The following is a 20,601-nucleotide window of genomic DNA, read 5'->3' on the forward strand; positions in this document are numbered from 1 at the left end:
CAGACTGCTGAGAGACTGAGGACAGACATCCTCAGTCTCTCAGCAGTCTGAGGATGTCTGAGGACAGACATCAAAAAACAGCTGCAACATTCTGTTGCAGCTGTTTTTTGATGTATTTTTGGAATAAAATAAATAATAATACAAAAATGAGTCAGCAGGGGTCGCTGTTCTGCAGGGGAAATTCAGAGGAAGATTTATACGGTAATGGGTTATTCTAGTTTATATTGATCAGAAACTGTTAATAATCATATATATTTATGACTAAATAATCAAACAACTATAAAAAGCAAGACCAATACAATATTATTTTTCCTGCAGGTAAAATTAGGATAAATAATGACCTTTGATGAGAGACTTTATAGTTTTTTTTTTTTAATAATAAAGACACAAACATAAGTAGACTGCAACCTACCACTCACATGGAGTGTTTAACTTTAACGAAATCACAAATCCGCCTGCTAACACATCGACCGCTAACCTGCACGGCTTCTAGAACAAAATACTACCCACAAACGACCGCGCCACCTAGTGGCGCAGCTAGGAACTACAACACAGACTTCAGATCAAAAATATGAAGGTTGATAAGATTCATGACCGGATAACTTGGCATTTCCTTGGTTTTATCGCTGTTAATGACTGGTTAACAACCTGATGTTTCGTATGTCTTTTCTATAATACAAAACTAACCCTGTAAATTAAAGAACTTCTTTGACTTTTATTTAAATACAATTCTTCTTCAACATTTAGGATAAATTCAATGCAGATTATAAAGGAAAGAAATTTATTTATTTTTTTTAAAAAAACGCACATTTGTAAAGGAAATGTAGTTAGCATCATCGCACGTTCCCTTCATAAACATAAATTATTTACATTTTCTCCTTCAGCTGCGTCACTAAAACCACGACCCAACATCCGTCCAATAAATCCTCAGATCATCCAGAAAAGCTTCATGTTTGGTGAACTTTAAGTGCAAAGTTTTGATTTTGTCTAAAATCTGGTGAAACCAAAATGCTGGATATGAATAAACAGTTTGTGAAGATTTTAGGATCTTTTTTATTTAAACTGAGATGTTAAAGTTTAACAAAAGGAAGAAAAACTCATAAACAAAAGTAGTTATGAAAAATCAGCAAAACCTTTTCTTTTGTTTACAAATGAAAAATACAGAAGAAAAACTCAAAGATAAAAGAAGTCAGAGTTTAGCAGTTTATTTGAAGCATGGGCATCATTTTGTAAATCAATATTTTTCATGTGAGTCAAAGATGAAGAATCAAACATCTGAAGTTTTCTGAATGTTGCTTACATTTTTTATGTTTGTAGAAAAAAAACTTTTTCATTTTTTGATCTAATTTATTTTCCAATCACATTTTTATCTGACCAAAGATAAAATGTGATATCTTTGTAAAATCAAAATAATGAGTTTTATAGTTTGTGCAAAAACACAAATAGTTACAGTAAATGTTTTATCAATAGAAAATAAAGCAGAAATCTGAGAAACATCATGAAACTGAAGCAAATCTGGATGGTAATTATGTTGACTGGTTTTTAAACTGGAATCAAGAAAGAATGAAAAAACATAAAATTGATTTAATAAGCAAATTTAAAAAATGCATCAAAATATCATTGAAATCAAAAATTCCTGCATTCAGACATTTATGTTTTTTTAAATTATTTTTCTGCTCATAATCTTTATAAAGTTTAATTTTAACAGAGATTTTAAGAAAATACTGGGAATTTTGCCAAAAGAAAAGTAAAGGATGTGTTACAGAATACATGGCTTCCAACAGTAAATGTTAATTTCATGTCATCGTCCCAGTTTTTACCAAAGCATCTCCTTGTCTTCCCGTCTGTTGGACACCAGTCCCTTACATAAAAACTCTACATTTCGTTTTTTTTTAGCTTAAGCTTTGTTGCAGCAGCAATTGGCGATTCCTCCAGAGCTGCTGGATCTGACTAAATAGCTGAGCAGACCTCCAGTCACCATCAACATCAAACCAGCTATAATGCCGATGTAGATGCTCGCTCCCGCTGTCGCTCCCACTCCTGCATTTATCTCCTTGATAGCCGTGATGATCACCAGCATCCCGGCCGACAGCAGGAACCCTCCAGCTGCCTTTATCATTTTGGGTTTGGCGTCTTGGTTCTGAACATATGTGGTGAAGTCGGACCCAAAGATCAGGAGGAGGAGGCTGAGAACACCCAGCATGCAGCTGATGACGGTCATGGCCCGGGAGGCGTGAGGCGGTGAGACGCTTTCATACGTTGCACACACCTGTGGTCCAGTGCTCGGCTTCACACACACCTTCCACAGACCTGCATGAATTTCCTATCCACCCAAAGACAAACAGATATTTAGTTACACTTTATTAAACATGTTTCATGAAGCTAAATCAGACAGAAAACATCTAATTGTCTATTTACTGATGCTGGATTCGTGTTTATTTTTTGAGAAGTTTATACAAATGAATGTCACTGAATCATTAAACAGTTTATTAAAGCCCAGTTGATGTTGGGGAGCAGAGTAAGAGAAGGCTCTTTCCCAGGGTGCTGAGACTCCCTGAGGTGGAGGGAGGAGGAAGAACGAAGGAACGGCTGGTGACATGCAGGAGCTCAGACAGATAAGGAGGGGTAAGGTTGTGAACTGCCTTGAATGTAACCAACAGGATTTTAGATTGAAGTCTGAATGCAACAGGAAGCCAGTGAAGTTGTTGTAAAATTGGAGTGATGTGGTGAAATGCGGCCGTTTTCATAATGATGCAAGCAGCAGAGTTTTGAACCAGCTGAAGTTTACGGATATATGAATGAGGCAGAGCAACCAGGAGAGGATTGCAGTTGGAAAGAGAGAGTACTGTCAAGAATGACAGCCAGACTTTTAACCTGAGGAGTTGGAGAGACCAGAGAACTGTCAGTTGTGAGGGAAAAGTTGTTGACTCTAGATTTAGTGCCAATGAGTAAAAACTCGGTTTTATCACTGCTTAATTTGAGGAAGTTTGATGCAAACCAGGATTTTATTTCATCTTAACAGGAAGTGGCGGAGGGCAGAGGCCGGGAGGGAAGAATCTGGTTCAGAGGATAAAAAGAGCAGCGTGTCATCGGCAAAAAAGAGGAAGTGGATGTTAAATTAACGGAAGATAAGAAGGGGCCCCAATACAGAGCCCTGGGGCACCGCAGAGACCACGGAGGAAATATGGGATTTAAGTTGGATGAACTGAGTTCAGCCAGAGAGATATGATTGAAACCAAGCGAGGAGTGTGTCTGTATGTGTGTGTGTGTGCGTGCGTGTGTGTGTGTGTGCACAATGCTGATGGAAGAAAGTCTGTAGAGCAGAACTGTGTGCGTGCGCGCGTATGTGTGTGCGTGTGTGTGTGTGTGTGTGTGTGTGTGTGTGTGTGTGTGTGTGTGTGTGTGTGTGTGTGTATTGAAAGCTCCACTGAGATCAAGGAAGAGAAAGTAAACCTGAATATGACGCCGTGAGGAGAGAGTTAGTGATTCTTTAGAGAGCAGGTTCTGTGTTTTAATCAGGGTGAAAACTGGACTGGATCTGTTCATTCAGACTGTTTCTGGTTAAATGGAGATGGAGTTGAGAGGCAACTGTTTTTTCTAGGATCTTGGAGATGAAAGGAAGGTTAGAAATTAATAAAAGCATTTAAAGCTAACTAATCATAACTATCATGCTAATTTCAACCATCAAATGTCTTTTGATCATATGGTTACCGTATCACCACGATGGATCACAACCCACTCAGGCAGGGCGCAGCAGATGATGACCCCCAAAAGTCCGATGGCGCCGAGAGCCACACATATCATCTGAATTGTTTTTGATTCCATTCTGCAAAAAAAAAAAAAAAAAAACAGAACTGGGATTAAATCATTTTCTGCAATATATTCGTGGGTTTTCTTCTTGGCTTCCTCTAAGGCAGAATTGGGCCTTTTACAAAAACATAAACATGCAGTTAATCGATTTTCAATCAATTTTCTCCACTACAGAGTTAATAACATATAAAAATGTTTTCACTTGAGGCTCTTTAAATGTGGAAACATGTGAAACTTTAAACTGACCTTTGTGACTGTATATAAAACAGTATTTGCTTATTGCGAGGAAACCCAAAAGAAAATATTTTCTCCACGTCCCATTGGAAGCTCAGTATAATTATTTCATTATATAAAGTGTTATAAATGTACATTCATGAGTAAATATGCTATTTTTTAAATATTATGTTAAGTGTGTAACTGTTTTTGTAATGAATGTGTTTTTAACGGTGTGAATCCAAGAAAGAAAAGCCAAATAAGTAAACAAATATTTATCTTATTTTAGCTTCTCCTCATTGGCTCCCTGTTAAATTAACACATGAAACCTTTAATAATCAGCTTATTAAAGTTTTTCCTGATTCATCTCTGCTGGAGGACAAACTCAACGCTTTAATATCCACTCTGTACACTTATTTCAACTTTTAACTAATTTAAAAGTTCATTCATTTCATGAGGTTCGACTGGGAAAACTAAGCAGCTAAATGTTCTCGTTAACATAGAAAATGTAATTTTTTGATTTGTAAATTCCTTTGAATTGTGACTTGGCGCAATAAAAATAAACTGAACTGACAATTTTTGTCTCTTTCTGTATAATAAATCTTAATTTAGCACATTTAAAATGTATAAATATTAAAAAAAGTTAAATTTGGTTCTCAAAAGGTTCATTTTGTGCACATTATGGTGGATTTCTATTAAAATTAGAATCCAGCAATTCTTCTATTTCAGCTAAATCAGTTTTTCTTTGCATTAAAAATGGATAAAAAGGTGAATAATTTCTTACCTTTCTCACGTTCTGCAGGTTCTTCTGTCTGTTGTGACTTTAAGTAAAGTGGAAACTGAAACGGCATTTAAGTTCTGGTTGTTGCTTCATAACGAAACTTCTGCTTGGTTTTTTCATGCCAATGAACAGTCTGTGCTCATCTCAGGGTGTAACTTTTCACTTCTTTAGCAATCATTTCTCGTAAGGATTTGACTTTGCAATAAAAAAAACCCCATTGAGTTTTTTTCAATGCATACTATGGAGCTTATGGTTCTGAATGTGCATCAGACGAAAGCAACGGTTTTCTCACGCCTGGTGCACACATTGAGTTTCTGAGTAATTATAAATGTACACAGCCACCTGAGTTTTTGATTACAGCAAATTTGAATGTATTTTATTACTCAGTGAAAATAACTCAAAGTGTTGATGCCAAATTCTGTCCCGACCATCCGAATGTCGCAGCAGAAATCCAGACTCATCAGACCAGGAGATGTTTTTCCATCTTCTACTGTCCAGTTTTGGTGAGTCTGTGTGGATCGTAGCCTCAGTTTCCTGTTCTTAGCTGCCAGGAGTTTCACCTGGTCTGGTCTTCTGCTGCTGTAGCCCCTCCAGGCTCACCGTGTTCAGAGATGATCTTCTGCAGACCTCGGCTGTAACGATTTGAGTTACTGATGTCGTTCTATCAGCTCCAACCAGTCGGCCCATTCTCCTCTGACCTCTGGCACCAACAAGGCATTTGCTGCTCACTGGATACTTTCTCTTTTTCAAACCATTCTCTGATGGTTGTGTGTGAAAATCCCAGCAGTTTGTGAAATACTCAGATCAGCCTGACTGGCACCAAAAAAAAAAAAAACCCAACAACTTAAATCACGTTTCTTCCAATGTTACATTAATGTGCAGATCTGAAAGTTTAACAAAGGGAAGAAAAACTCATAAACGGAAATAGTTATGAAAAATCAGCAAAAACTTTTCATTATTTATTGTTTACAAATGAAAAATACAGAAACAAAAGCTGAAATATAAGATAAAATCAGACGGTATCACTTTATCTGAAGGATCTTTTTCATTTTGTAAAACAAAATTATTTTACATATGAAATGAAGAATCAAACAGTTGAAGTAAAGTTTTCTGTAAGTTGCTTAAACTTTTTAGATTTTTGATTAACAAAAAGCTATTCTGTGAAATGTAATTTCTTGATTAATCTAACTAATTTTCCAATCACATCTGAATCTGAGGCTGCACAGTGACGCAGTTGGTAGAGCTGTTGCCTTGCAGCAAGAAGGTTCTGGGTTCGATTCCCAGCCTGGGGTCTTTCTGCATGGAGTTTGCATGTTCTCCCTGTACATGGTGGGTTTTCTCCAGGTACTCTGGTTTCCTCCCACAGTCCAAAAACATGACTGTCAGGTTAATTGGCCTCTCCAAATTGCCACTAGGTGTGAGTGTGAGTGTGTGTCCTGTGTGTCTCTGTGTTGCCCTGCAACAGACTGGCGACCTGTCCAGGGTGACCCCGCCTCTCACCCGAAACGTTGGCTGGAGATGGGCACCAGCAACCCTCCCGACCCCACTGAGGGAAAAAGGGTGCAAGAAAATGGATGGATGGATCTGAATCTGATCAAAGATAATAATTTGTTGTGATTATTGTACAAAAACAGAAAAAGTTACAATAAATGTTTTATCAATAGAAAGTAAAGCAGAAAACTGAGAAACATCATGAAACTGAAGCAAATTTAGTTGCTAATTATGTTGACTGGTTTTTAAACTGGAATCAAGAAAGAATGAAAAAATAACAAACATAAAACAGTTTTAATAAGCAAACAAAAAAATGCATCAAAAATATCAGTGAAATCTAATTTTCCTGAATTCAGGAAAATTATTTTAAAAGGCCAACACCAAATGTTAAAAGTATATAAATTATGATTTGACGTCGTCGTCCCAGTTTTTACCTAAATTTATCCCTTGTCTTACTATCTATTGGACACCAGTTCCTTACATCAAGCCTCTAAATTAATTTTTTTATCTTAAACTCTGTTGCTGGAGAAGCTGACAGTTCCTCCAGAGCTGCTAGATCCGGATCTGATTAAGCAGCAGAGCAGAACTCCAGTCAGCATCATCATCACACCAGCTATGAAGCCGATATAGATGCTCGCTCCCACCATCATTCCCTCTCGTGCATTTCTAAAAATATGTGTCACCCAGCTGACCGGGATGATCACCAACAGGCCGGCCAGTATCAGGCCCACTGCGGCTGCCTTGATCATTTTGGGTTTGGTGTCTTGGTTCTGAACACATTGGGTGAAGTCGGAACCAAAGATCAGGAGGAGGAGGCTGAGACCACAGAGGAGGCAGCTGATGACGGTCATGGCCCTCCAGGCATGAATTTCAGAAGATATCATGGTGTTAGGAATCGTTCCGCACACATGTGGTGAAGTTCTGTACGTCACACACGTCTTCCACAGACCTCGATGAAATTCCTATCCATCCAAACACAGAGAAACAGATATTTATATTCATTTATTAAACATGCTGTGTGACATTAAATCAAACAGAAAAATCAAATTAATTTATTTTTACTGAATGTCAGAATTGTGTTTATTTTTTTAGAATATTTTTAAACTCCCATCCAAACCAGAARTTTATATAAATTAATATCACTGAGTCTTTAAACAGTTTAGAAAAGAAGAGATGATGTCAGGAATCTGTAAGTTCATGATGAGATGTAAAACTGCAAAGTCAGTATTATGTTTCATATGTACAACATTTTAATAACGGCTGTTATAAAGACTTTCTGCTTAAATTATACAATAACACATAAAATAGTRGCTGATAAAAAACATAAAAGTTAATTAATCATAACTATCATGCTAATTTGAACCATAAATGCCTTTTGGTCATGTTATTACCATATCGCTAACATGTCCCACAAACCACTCAGGCAGGGAGCAGCAGATGGTGACTCCAATCATCCCGACGGCGCCGAGAACCACAAATATCATCTGAACTGTTTTTAGTGCCATTCTGTAAAAAAGAAAAATTTAAAAACTGGATTAAATAATTTTCTGCTATATATTCCATCCTCTATGCAGGATTGGGTCTCTGGCAACGATGTGCACAGACAGACACTAGAGGGCGCTGGAGCACCTGCACACTGAAAACCACAACATGTTCAACTTCAGCAGCCGACTGAGAGCAACAGAAACAGAAACATTAAACCTGCTGGGGAAAATATGTTACATTTGCTTTGCATTGTCCCCATGGCAACAATATAGTAGGATCCAGTTAAATTATTGATTAACATGGATTGTTCCTATGTTGTTATACTGTGTTTTTTGTTCAATGTGCCCCTGACCCTCCAAAGGTGTCTGCACGGCCCTGTCTATGGATCTCTGTGCAAGTTACAGATCCAGTCGTGTTCCTCATCCTCTCTAAATGCTCTTCTCATTTCCCCCTCTGACTTCACAAATAATCTAACGGTCAGTGGCTCAATGACACCATGTCCCTTCTAAAATCTGATTCCTCTAAAACTGGAGATTAGATATTCAGGATTAGGATTAGATATTCAGTGAAAGGCATCTCCACTAAACTCTATAATCTATGGCGCCTTTCATGACATTCTTTCACTCTCTTCAGTCTCTGCTCCCAGATTGAGTGATGCCAACCTCTCTGCCTCCCCTCACATATTTGTTCCTTGTTTTTCTCCCCTTATTTTTATTTTATTACCTTTTTACTTGGTTTTTACATATTTTCTCCTGTTCACTTATATAAAAAATTGTAAGCCTTTTTCCATCCGTACACTCAGCATCTCTTGTTCTCGTCTCTTTTCCTTTTTGTCACAGAGAAGCTGCACTATGTGGCTCACTGTGACATTAGCAGTTAGAGATCCTGTTCTTATTTCCCCTTTCCTCCTAGTAAAATATTAATAAAAAAAACTAAACTTATGTTTACATTTTATATGTACTTAAATGTATCTGCAAGAACATTTTATTACATAAAACATGACATAATTTATAACATAAAATTTTCTGTATCAAACTTGCACAACGAGCCACATGATGAGTTTTTCTCTGTCCTTCTCCATCTGCACATAAACTGAAGTGAAACTTAACATTCATGACCTCAATAAAATCCCACTTTAGCTCTATTGCTGAGTGTTGCTGCAAACATCAGAGGAGAGGTGACCACAGCTGCAGCGCTCATGTCGCGCTCACCACATTGATGAACAGAGCGTACAACGGAAAATCTCACTATCTATCTCACTATCAAACCACATTTTAAGAGGTTGGAGCAACGTGGCAGAGAAAAGAGACTTTAGATCAGAGATGTGATGACTGCTGCTTGATTTCTTTCTGCCATGAGGCTCAAAATGTCTGACTGTTTTCCTGCATCTGGTGACAAAGTAAAGAACCTCTGAGTTATTTTTGACCAGGACTTGTTATTTAAATCTCATATTAAACGGGTTTCTTTGATTTCCTTCTTTCTGGGTTATTGCTAAAATTAAAGATATCCTGTCCAGGAGAGACGTAGAAAACATAGTCCATGCACTTGTTACTTCCAAAAAAACATATTTCTAAAAGAATGAAAACGTGAATCTCACTTCCTTCACCTGTTTTAAATTTAGCAAATCTCAGAGCTTTTAAACAAGACCTGCTTAATTATTTTAAGATATAGTTTTACAAATTTAAATGTCACAGCATTCTAGGTTTCTAAACTAAACATTTCCAACAAAGGCAGTTTGACTTGGTAACAGGTGGTTTGATTTTTGCTCCATTTCCGACTTGATTGAAAAAATATATGGGCTTCAATTCTTGTAAAAATATCGACAAAATATGCATTATTACATTATTCAAAATGTCTTTGTTATGACAACTTGACATTAACAAAGAAATCATTAATGATATAAATTTGTTATAAAAGTATTACTGATTGCACTTTAAAAAATAGGTATCTTTATGTTAAAGGTAAAGTTTAAACAGTAATGATTTCTTGGTTAAAGTCAAGTTATCATAACAAAGACATTTTAAATAATGTCAACTTTGTATTAAAAGTGTCATAATTTACCCAATGACGCTTTATGACCACAGTCATAAATATTCATGAAGGCTTATTCATGTTTATGACAGTGTCATGTCCATCTTCAAATAAAGTGTTACCAATGTTTCTAATGTTAAGTGTGTAAATGTTTGTGTAATGAATGTGTTTTAATGATGTGAACCCAAGGAAGAAAAGCCCAATAAATAAACAAATTAATATTTCTCCTATTTTAGCTTCTCTTCATTGACTCTCTGCTAAATTAACACATAAAGTCTTTAATAATAGGCTTATTAAAGGTTTTCCTGGTTTTCTCTGCTGCAGGACAAACCAAACGCTTCAATATCAACTTGGTGAAGTTAATTAAACTTTTAACTTTGTTTCTTTATTTAACTCTTTATTGAAGCTACAATCTGTTTAGCGGTGATTCCTTTGGCTTCAGCTGAGATAACTAAACTAAACGTTGTCGCTCTCCTGCAAATGACTTTTTACTTTAACATAAAAATATGATTTTTGTTTTTTGTTTTGTAAATTCCTTAGAGATAACGTGTTGTGACTTGGTGCAATAGAAATAAACTGAACTGAAAATTATTTATTTTGTCTCCTTCTGTATCCTTAGAGCACATTAAAAATGTACAAGTAATAAGAAAAGCTTATTTAGTTCTCAAAAGATTAATTTTGTGCACATTATGATGGATTTCTATAAGATTAGAATCCAACAATTCTTCTATTTCAGCTAAATCAGTTTTTCTTAGCAATAAAAATAAAAAAAGGCAAATAATTTCTTACCCTTCTCACGTTCTGCAGGTTCTTCTGTCTGTTGCGTCTTTAAGTAAAGTGGAAACTGTAAAACGGCACTGAAGGGGTGGTTGTTGCCTCACAACGGAAATCCCGCTTGATTTTTTGCGCCGCCTGTGGTTTTGTTTCACTTGAATGAAGAGTCTGTGCTCATCTAACCTAAAAGTAACAGGGTGTAAGTTTTGACATCTTTAGCAAATATTTAGTGGAAAGATAAAAAAAAACAAAAACAAAGTATCTCAAAATCATTTAATTCTCTGAAGATGGTTTTGAACATGGATAAGATGAAACGATGGTTTTCTCTCAAACTACCAGAGGTTCCTCTGTTGCTTCCCACTGCTCTCTGTGCACAAATGCAGCTTGTCAGTAATTATATAAACATCTTTATGTTGGATAAAGAGTTTTAAAAAGCACATAGAACAATGCTCGAGCTTTATTTGCGTTTATCTGTAGCTGCATTGATTACTGTCTTCACAGGTCTGTCCAACAAATCAAACAGCTGCAGCTGATCCAGACGCTGCTGCTCACGTTCTGACTAAAACCAGGAAGTTAGAGCCCATAACACACCGGCTCCTTGTAGCTCAGAGAATAGACTTTAAAATACTGTTGTTAGCTTATAAATCACTGATCGGTTTAGCACCACAATACATTAAAGATCAGCTGCAGAATTAACCTTCCAGAACCCTCAGGTTCTGGTTCTGGCTCTGCATCCCCAGCACCAGAACCAAACGAGGCAGGATGGATCCAGGCTTTCATGTTGTTGATGCCAAATTCTGTCCCGACCATCCGAATGTCGCAGCAAAAATCCAGACTCATCAGACCAGGAAACGTTTTCCATCTTCTACTGTCCAGTTTTGGTGAGTCTGTGTGGATCGTAGCCTCAGTTTCCTGTTCTTAGCTGCCAGGAGTTTCACCYGGTCTGGTCTTCTGCTGCTGTAGCCCCTCCAGGCTCACCGTGTTCAGAGATGATCTTCTGCAGACCTCGGCTGTAACGATTTGAGTTACTGATGTCGTTCTATCAGCTCCAACCAGTCGGCCCATTCTCCTCTGACTTCTGGCATCAACAAGGCATTTGCTGCTCACTGGACACTTTCTCTTTTTCAAACCATTCTCTGATGGTTGTGTGGGAAAATCCCAGCAGTTTGTGAAATACTCCGATCAGCCTGACTGTTATCAGCAAAGACACTTAAATCACAAAAGTAGTTATGGAAAATCAGCAAAAACTTTTATTTTAATTTCTTGTTTACAAATGAAAAATACAGAAACAAAAGCTGAAATATAAGATAAAATCAGACGGTATCACTTTATCTGAAGGATCTTTATCATTTTGTAAAACAATATTATTTTACATATGAGATGAAGAATCAAACAGCTGAAGTAAAGTTTTTTGTAAGTTGCTTAAACTTTTCATGTTTTTGAAAAACAAAAAGCTTTTATATGAAATAAAATTTTCTGATTAATTTATTTTCCAATCACATCTGAATCTGATCAAAGATAATGATCTTTTGTGATTGTTGTACAAAAACAGAAATAGTTACAATAAATGTTTTATCAATAGAAAGTAAAGCAGAAAACTGAGAAACATCATGAAGTTGAAGCAAATCTGGTTGGTAATTATGTTGACTGGTTTTTAAACTGGAATCAAGAAAGAATGAAAAAATGACAAACATAAAACAGTTTTAATAAGCAAACAAAAAAATGCATCAAAAATATCAGAGAAATCTAATTTTCCTGCATTCAGCGAAATTATTTTGAAAGGCAAAAATGACATTCATGCCTTTTAAAATATTTTTCTTGAAGATCTTTGTGAAGTCAAATGTTAACAGACTTTTAGAAAAATACTGGGAAAAAGAAAAAGTCAAAAGTTTTACAGTGTACGTGGCTTCTAACACTAAATGTTAAAAGTAGATATGATAATTTGACGTCGTTTTCCCAGTTTTTACCAAATCATCTCCCTTGTCTGACTGTCTGTTGGACACCAGTTCCTTACATCAAGCCTCTAAATTAATTTTTTTATCTTAAACTCTGTTGCTGGAGAAGCTGGCGGTTCCTCCAGAGCTGCTGGATCCGGGTCTGATTAAGCAGCAGAGCAGAACTCCAGTCAGCATCATCATCACACCAGCTATGAAGCCGATATAGATGCTCGCTCCTGCTGTCACTCGCACTGTTGCATTTCTAATTTCATTTGTCTCAAAGATGACCAGGATGATCACCAGCAGGCCGGCCAGTATCAGGTCCACTCCGGCCGCCAGGATCATTTTGGTCCTGGTGTCTTGGTTCTGAACACATGTGGTGAAGTCGGAACCAAAGATCAGGAGGAGGAGGCTGAGAATACCCAGCATGCAGCTAAAGACGATCACGGCCCGGAAGGAATGAAGCGGTGAGATCTGCTCGATGCTTTCAAGCGTTTGGCACACCTGTGGTCCGGTTCCCCGCCTCACACACACCATCCACAGACCTACACGAACTTCCTATCCACCCAAAGACAAACAGATATTTATATGCACTTTATTAAACATGTTCCATGAAATTAAATCAGATCGAAAAATCAAATTGTCTTTTTACTGAATGTCAAAATATGTATTTACTTTCTGAGAATCTTTTTAAACTCCCATCCAAACCAGAAGTTTATATGAATTAATATCACTGAGTATTTAAACAGTTTTAAAAAGAAGAGATGATGTCAGTAAGTTTCTGATGAGGCATAAAACTGCAAAGTTCATATGTTATTATAAAGACATTCTGCTTAAATGATACATCCATCCATCCATTTTCTGTACACCCTTGTCCCTAGTGGGGTTGGGAGGTGCTCGTGCCTCTCCAGCTGAGGTACATCCTGGACGGGTCACCAGTCTGTCACAGGGCAACACAGAGACAGACAACCATGCACTCACAACTAGGGAGAATTTAGAGAGACCAGTTAACCTGACAGTCATGTTTTTGGACTGTGGGAGGAACCCAGAGAACCCACCACTCACAGGGAGAACATGCAAACTCCTTGCAGAAAGACCGGGGCCTGGAATCAAACCCAGAACCTTCTTGCTGCAAGGCAACAGCTCTACCAACTGCGCCACTGTGCAGCCCTTAAATTATACAATAAGACATAAAATAATGGTTGATAAAAAAAACCTTTAAAGCTAACTAATCATAACTATCATTCTAATGTCAACCACAGAATGCATTTTGATCATATGATTACCAGATCACCATAATGTCCTATAACCCACTCAGGCAGGGCGCAGCAGGTGATGACTGCAATCAGCCCGACGGCGCTGAGAGCCACACATATCATCTGAACTGTTTTTGATTCCATTCTGTAAAAAAGAAAAAGAAAAAAACTGGAATTAAATCATTTTCTGTGATATATTCTTGGGTTTTCTTCTTGGCTTCCTCTAATGCAGGTTTGGACCTCTGGCAGCGATGTGCACAGATGGACACTAGAGGGCGCTGGAGCACCTGCAAACTCAAAACCACAACATGTTGTCATGCTGCCTACATAAAAACAACTAAACTTAGGTTAACATTTTACATTTACTCAAATTTAGCTTCTAGGAAAACTTAAAATCTTTCTGCATCAAACTTTCTCAACGAGCCACATGATGAGCTTTTCACTGTCCTCCATCTGCACAAAAACTAACGTGAAACTGAACATTCATTGTGGTGATCTGTGTTTTCTGTGTATTTATTTTGAGGTTTTTCTGTGTTTATTCTGTTCCCCTGTGAGTCTCTGTCTTCCCTGTTGATTGATCCCAGTTGTGTCTCATTCCCTGATTACCCTCCCAGTGTCTTTAGTTCCACCTGTTGTCTTTGTCTCTTGTCTCCTCGCCTTGATGCTCCCTGTTCTGTCCTGTGGATTTATTTATTAAACCATCATTCATCTTCATCCTGGTCTGCCTGCGTCTTCCATCACCTCACAACAAAACCACTAATCATGACAATCATGACCTCAATAAAAATACAATTTCTGGGTTTAAAAATTATGATGTGATTATCAGATTTATTTTAACATGTAAATAATATCAGCAGCCATCTTGTTTTCAGTTCTGCTTGTAGTTAATATCATTATTTATAACTGAGAATAATATCCGTCATGTGTCTCACTGACCACCTGCAGGTGTTGATGTCATATTCTGTGGTCCAGTTCTTACTACGTTCTGTTGGTTATGGGTCAGTTATGGCGCTTTTCCACTAACTAACCGGTTCGGTTCTGGTCTGCCTCGGCCAGATTCATTTCCATTACCAAGCCCGACTCCTATTACTTCACCTATAATCAGACATTTCTCCACGTTATCAGTGAATTAATCTGCAGATGGAACTAGAACTTTTTCATCAATATTAGGAAATTATTGACTTACAACAAGCTGATATCTGTTGCTGTAAAGTTACTTGTAAGTTAGTTTTGTCTTATTTATGTTATACTGAGTTATTTGCACCGTGTACTAGACTAAAATTAGCTGATAAGATTTTGTGTTTTTGGATGTATTTGAGTCCATCAGAACCAGAACCTTGAGGTTCTCCATTGCTGAGTGTTGCTGCAAACATCAGAGGAGAGTTGACCACATCAGTTGACCACAGCTGCAGCGCTCACACCGCGCTCACCATAACAGAGCGTATAATGGAAAACCTCACTTTGGGGTAAAACCAAACCGCATTTTAACAGGTTGGAGCAACGTGGCTGAGAAAAGAGACTTTAGATCAGAGATATGATGACTGCTGCTTGATTTCTTTGTGTCATGAGGCTCAAAATGTCTGATTGTTTTCCTGCATCTCGTCACAAAGTAAAGAACCTCTGAGTTATTTTTGACCAGGACTTGTTATTTAAATCTCATATTAAGCAGGTTTCTTTGATTTTCTTCTTTCTGGGTTATTGCTAAAATTAAAGATATCCTGTCCATGAGTGACGTAGAAAACAGTCCATCCACTTGTTACTTCCAGGCTGGAACTTGTTTACTGACAGAAAGTCCATAAAATACAGTTAAAATTCTTCATCTGACCCAGAACGCTGCAGCAGGAGTTCTGGTGAAAATTAAAACCATCATATTGGTTCCAGTTTTGCTCCATGGTTCGGTCCAAAGCTTCAGAAAAACATCTAACCAAAAACAGAGCAGCTCGTTTTGCTCTCATTGTTCCAAATACATAATTATTATTATCAGAATGTGGTTTCGCTTCCCCGAAACGGACAGAGTTACATCCTGATCGTGGCTAAGGCCTCGGGAGGGTCACGTCTTCCTGCTGCATGTGTTCAAACCGCAGGGCGAGTTGAGTTGAGCAGATAGCGCTGGGTCCGCAAAGTGCTGCGCACTGCGCTTGTTACGGTCTGATGAACTTCTGCACCTTTAATTATTTCCAAGATAAACTGTCGGCTCCTCTGTTTAGACTGTAAATGGATTAACAGAACATCTCTTCAGTTTTCTCTGCTCTGTAATGGAGACTAGAATTTAAAGCGCCATTTCAACCAAAGGTTTTGAATGCGCTTCCTAAACAGACGCTCCAAAGCCTCCGGTCCATAACTCTTCAACAGGCTGCAGCTTCCGGTCAGAAAGACGCATTTAGTTCAGAGTCCATGAGATGATATTCAGAAAGGATTTATTGATTGATTGATTTCAGTTGCTTCTGCGATTAACTCTGTGCGTAAAGTCTGAAATGTGCAGTCAAGTGCCAAAATGAAGGACTGCTTTAAAATGTTTCCGGTCAAATACGGAAAACATTCCGTTAACGTGACCGGCTGTCTGGTTAACAAAGGGCCGTTTTTATCTGCAGGTCCAGCTCAACCTGACTCAAACATAAACATGCAGGGAATAAATCGATTTCCAATCAGGTTTTGACACCAGAATTAAGAATGAACACGTTTTGACTGAGGCTCTTTAAATGTGTAAAGATTTGAAACTTTAAATTGACCTTTGTGACAAAACAGACCAGGGTGTATTTGCTTATCTTATTGAGAGAAAACGCAACAAGCAAATACACGATTTAATTAACACAGAGGGTTTAATAACCAGCTCCATCACACATCAGAGTATCTGACTCTTTAATAATCACTCGTCTCCTTTTAACTTTGTTTCTTTATTTTTAGCTTTTTCTTGAAGCTACAGTCTATTTGCGATTCCTCTCATCAGTTTGTCATTAAACGTTAATAGCAGCATTGACATTTAGTTAATGCTGCTATTAACTAAATGTTCTCGCTTTCCTGCGACTAACTTTTTACTTTTCTTTAACATAGAAAATTATTTTTTTTGTTTTTGCTTTGTAAATTCCTTAGAAATTATGTATTGTGAATTGCCACAATATAAATAAACGGAACTGAAAGTAATTTCTATTGTTCCCTTCAGTATAGTAAATCTAAAGAGCACATTAAAAATGTATAAAATATTTTTGAAAAAGCTAAATTTGGTTCTCAAAAGGTTAATTTTGTGCACATTATGATGGATTTCTAACAAGAATAGAATCCAACAATTCTTCTATTTTAGCTAAATCAGTTTTTCTTAGCAATAAAAATAAATAAAAAGGCAAATAACTTCTCACCTTTCTTGTGTTCTGCAGGTTCTTCTGTCTGTTGTGACTTTAAAGTGGAAACTGTGTGAACTGACACCAAAGATGTGATTGTTGCTTCATAACGGAAGTTCTGCTTTATTTTTTGCACATCTGTGATTCTGATTTGTCAATGAAGAGTTTGTGCTCATCTAAGCTAATAACAGGATGTAACTTTTGACATCTATTATAATAATAATAATAATACATTTTATTTCAAAGGCGCCTTTCTGGCACTCAAGGACACCGTACAAGAGTAAAAAATAGTGACAGACACAAATAAAATATAACAATTAAAAATAGATARAAATAAATAAAACAAAACAATGTATCTATATAAAATCTATGTAAAATCAGGCAAACCAATTGTGTCATGTGGAAAAGGCAGATCTAAAAAGGTGTGTTTTGAGTTCGGTTTTAAAATTTGATAATGACTTTATGTTTCTAAGGTAATGAGTTCCATAGTTGGGGAGCAGAGCGACTGAAAGCTCTGCTCCCCATGGTGGTGAGACGGGCAGAGGGGACAGTGAAATGGATAGAGGAGGATGATCTGAGAGAGCGAGAGGGAATGGCAACATGAATAAGATTTGAAAGATATGATGGGGAGAGATTGTAAAGGGCCTTGAAAGTGTACAGAAGAATTTTGTATTCTATGCGGAACTTGGTGGGCAGCCAATGGAGTCTTTGCAGGACAGGAGTGATGTGGTGCATGGATGGGGTTTTGGTAATGATAATGATTAGATTTTGTCAAATAAAACAACAGAGTATCTCAAACTCATTTAATTCTCTGAAGATGGTTTTGAACATGGATAAGACAAAACGATGGTTTTCTCTCAAACTACCAGAGGTTCCTCTGTTGCTTCCCACTGCTCTCTGTGCACAAATGCAGTTTGTCAGTAAGTATAAATATCCTGGTTTTATTTTAGATAAAGAGATTTCTTTTAAAAAGCACATAGTACATTTTTTACAAACACTGAAATAAAGATTGGGTTTCATTATTGTAATGGATCCTGTTTGTCTCTCAGATATAGAAATAAATTATCAGGAGCTCCTGGATTATTGAGGCGTTTTGTATCTGAAAGCTTCGACCAAATGCCTTCAGTCCTTGAATGCTGAGCATCATGTGCTGTAAGTTTGCAGCAAACGTCTTACATGTCATTGTGAGTTGAACTCAGAAGCTGAATGGAAACAAACGACCTGTTACGTCCCGTTCTTCACGCTACAATAATATATATTTATTGCACGCTCCGCCTGTTTGAACAGAAAAAGGGAAACCAGCTCCCAGTGTAACGGCTCCTACAGCTGGAAGCAGCTCCAGTCTGAACTTGAGATGTCGGATGTTTTTTTTCCAGCTGTTCTTAAAAACATGCAACGTGATTCTATTAATCAGTGCCATTGCTTTAAAACTGTTTTAAAATTTGTTTTAAACTTGTGGTTACACTCACCGGTCACTTTATTAGGTACACCTTGCTGGGTTGGACCCCCTTTTGGCTTCAGAACCACCTTAAACCTTCATGACAGTTTCAAGAAGGTACTGGAAACATTCCTCAGAGAGTCTGGTTCATATCGACCTGACAGCATCACACAGAATAGTTTCTGTGACTCTTATTAAAACCTCAACAGGCACGAAATGAAAGAGCTACTAAAGCCACATTAGCAGCATTGAATTAAATTTGAATGAAATTGAATTAAATCCCCTGTTTGTTGCGCGTCTCTACACAGTGCAGCAGATTACAGGGCCGGTCCAAGACTGTGTGAGGCCTGGAGCAGAATTTGATTTATTGGCCCCTTTTGTTCCTAAAAACATCAGCACCTCTAACAGATGTGTTGGATTTAATCTGAGAGAGGGGGAAGTAGTTTAATGGCCAACCTAAAAAGCAATCAGTTATACTTGTAGTTTACTAAATTGTATTTGTGAACAAAACATAAAGATTAAACTCACAGCATCAGTGTTGCTATGGTAACAAAACAATCTAACTATAAAAATTGTTCTTTGAACTTTTACAAAGTAAACTTGCCAGCTCCTTAAAAGCTTACATTTAAATGTTAAACAATTTAAAATATTTTAATTTATGTATGCTGAAACTGAATCAGATTTAACAGCATTGATAATCTCAATAAACAAATGTTACATTCAAGTATCTGTGGTTTGTGTTAAAATATTAGCATTTATGGGGCCCCTGAAGACCTGAGGGACCTGATGGAGCCGCTGACTTAATTTGGATTAAACAGAAGTGCAAATCATTGATATTCATTTTCATTGTATATTTTGATTTGTTGTTTTTAAGACTAGTTGTGGGTGTAAATAGTGTTTCACTGCCAATGAAACATATGATTACCGAGTGATATTTTTAAATTTCCTGTCACCTTAACATCTTTTAATACAAAAACACGGTGGACCGCCGGGCTGAGCAAGTTTTCCGGAAAAAGCCCTGTACAGTAATGGGTTATTATAGTTTATATTGATCAGAGACTATTTATAATCAGTCAATCAATCAATCAATCAATCAAATTTTATTTGGATAGCACATTTCAGCAGCAGGGCATTTCAAAGTGCTTTACATAATTAAAATAAAAACAGCATGTGGCATTGAATAAACAGTGAGAAAGAGAAAGAGATTTTGAAACAGATTAAAAAAGATAAAAACATTAAAACCCCTTTTAGGACTTCAGTTAAACGTCGTTTAGATGGGATTCTAACCCTCAGGGATTTTAGTCAAAAACATCGTTTGACAAGGACTCCAACCTCTAGGTAATAATATATATGGCTAAATAATTAAAAAACTATAAAAAGCAGAACCAATTCAATATTTTGTACTTTTTCTGCAGGTGAAATTAGGGTAAATATTACCTTTGATGAGAGACTTGATAGTTTTTTTAAATAATGAAGATATAATACATTTTATACAACTATTGATGCTCATTGGTAAATATCGCATTCATAAAGCAGAACAACATTGGATGCTTCTTTCAAGAACTATTAATAAACATAAATCATTTGCATTTTCTCCTTCAGCTGCATCACTAAAACCACGACCCAACATCCGTCCAATAAATCCTCAGATCATCCAGAAAAGCTTCATGTTTGGTGAACTTTAAGTGCAAAGTTTTTATTTTGTCTAAAATCTGGTGAAACCAAAATGCTGGAATGAATAAACAGCTTGTGAAGATTCTAGGATCTTTTTTATTTAAACTGAGATATTAAAGTTTAACAAAGGGAAGAAAAACTCATCAACAGAAGTAGTTGTAAAAAATCAGCCAAACCTTTTCTTTTGTTTACAAAATACAGAAGAAAAACTCAAAGATAAAGAAGTCAGACTGGAGCACTATATGTGAAGGATGGGCATCATTTTGTAAATCAATATTTTGCATCCATCCATCCATCCATCCATCCATCCATCCATCCATCCATCCATCCATCCATCCATCCATCCATCCATCCATCCATCCATCCATCCATCCAT

At 37.0% G+C, this 20,601-nt stretch overlaps 3 protein-coding genes across 4 annotated transcripts in view; all 3 read right to left on the reverse strand.

Annotated features, from left to right (window-relative positions):
• The window catches only part of LOC103468956 (claudin-4-like), a 13,651-nt gene extending 8,756 nt beyond the window's left edge, over positions 1-4,895 (reverse strand). Inside the window, exons 1-3 of one of the 2 annotated variants that reach the window (XM_008416373.1) lie at positions 4,808-4,895; positions 3,712-3,826; positions 1,886-2,323 (exon numbers count right to left, since the gene is read on the reverse strand). In XM_008416373.1, the coding sequence (XP_008414595.1) occupies positions 1,898-2,323; positions 3,712-3,825 (540 nt within the window). In that variant the 5' untranslated portion in view covers position 3,826; positions 4,808-4,895 and the 3' untranslated portion in view covers positions 1,886-1,897. Of the gene's footprint in view, positions 1-1,885; positions 2,324-3,711; positions 3,827-4,807 lie in introns of those variants that run through there. The other variant, XM_008416372.1, reaches the window with a different exon arrangement.
• Positions 4,896-6,394: 1,499 nt separating this feature from the next.
• Positions 6,395-10,657, reverse strand: LOC103468959 (claudin-4-like). Its single transcript, XM_017306086.1, has 3 exons — positions 10,601-10,657; positions 7,687-7,801; positions 6,395-7,257 (listed from the first exon to the last, which is right to left on the reverse strand). The coding sequence occupies exons 2-3, from the start codon at positions 7,798-7,800 to the stop codon at positions 6,805-6,807; spliced, it is 567 nt and encodes a 188-aa protein (XP_017161575.1). The 5' UTR covers position 7,801; positions 10,601-10,657; the 3' UTR covers positions 6,395-6,804.
• A 1,229-nt stretch (positions 10,658-11,886) lies between these two features.
• LOC103468958 (claudin-9-like) lies at positions 11,887-17,192 on the reverse strand. The gene is made up of 3 exons (XM_008416375.2): positions 17,132-17,192; positions 13,809-13,923; positions 11,887-13,080 (listed from the first exon to the last, which is right to left on the reverse strand). Exons 2-3 carry the CDS (start codon positions 13,920-13,922, stop codon positions 12,628-12,630), a joined length of 567 nt encoding a protein of 188 aa, XP_008414597.1. The 5' UTR covers position 13,923; positions 17,132-17,192; the 3' UTR covers positions 11,887-12,627.
• Positions 17,193-20,601: the final 3,409 nt, after the last annotated feature.

This window comes from Poecilia reticulata, linkage group LG8, assembly GCF_000633615.1.
Source record: "Poecilia reticulata strain Guanapo linkage group LG8, Guppy_female_1.0+MT, whole genome shotgun sequence".
NCBI classification, from domain to species: domain Eukaryota; kingdom Metazoa; phylum Chordata; class Actinopteri; order Cyprinodontiformes; family Poeciliidae; genus Poecilia; species Poecilia reticulata.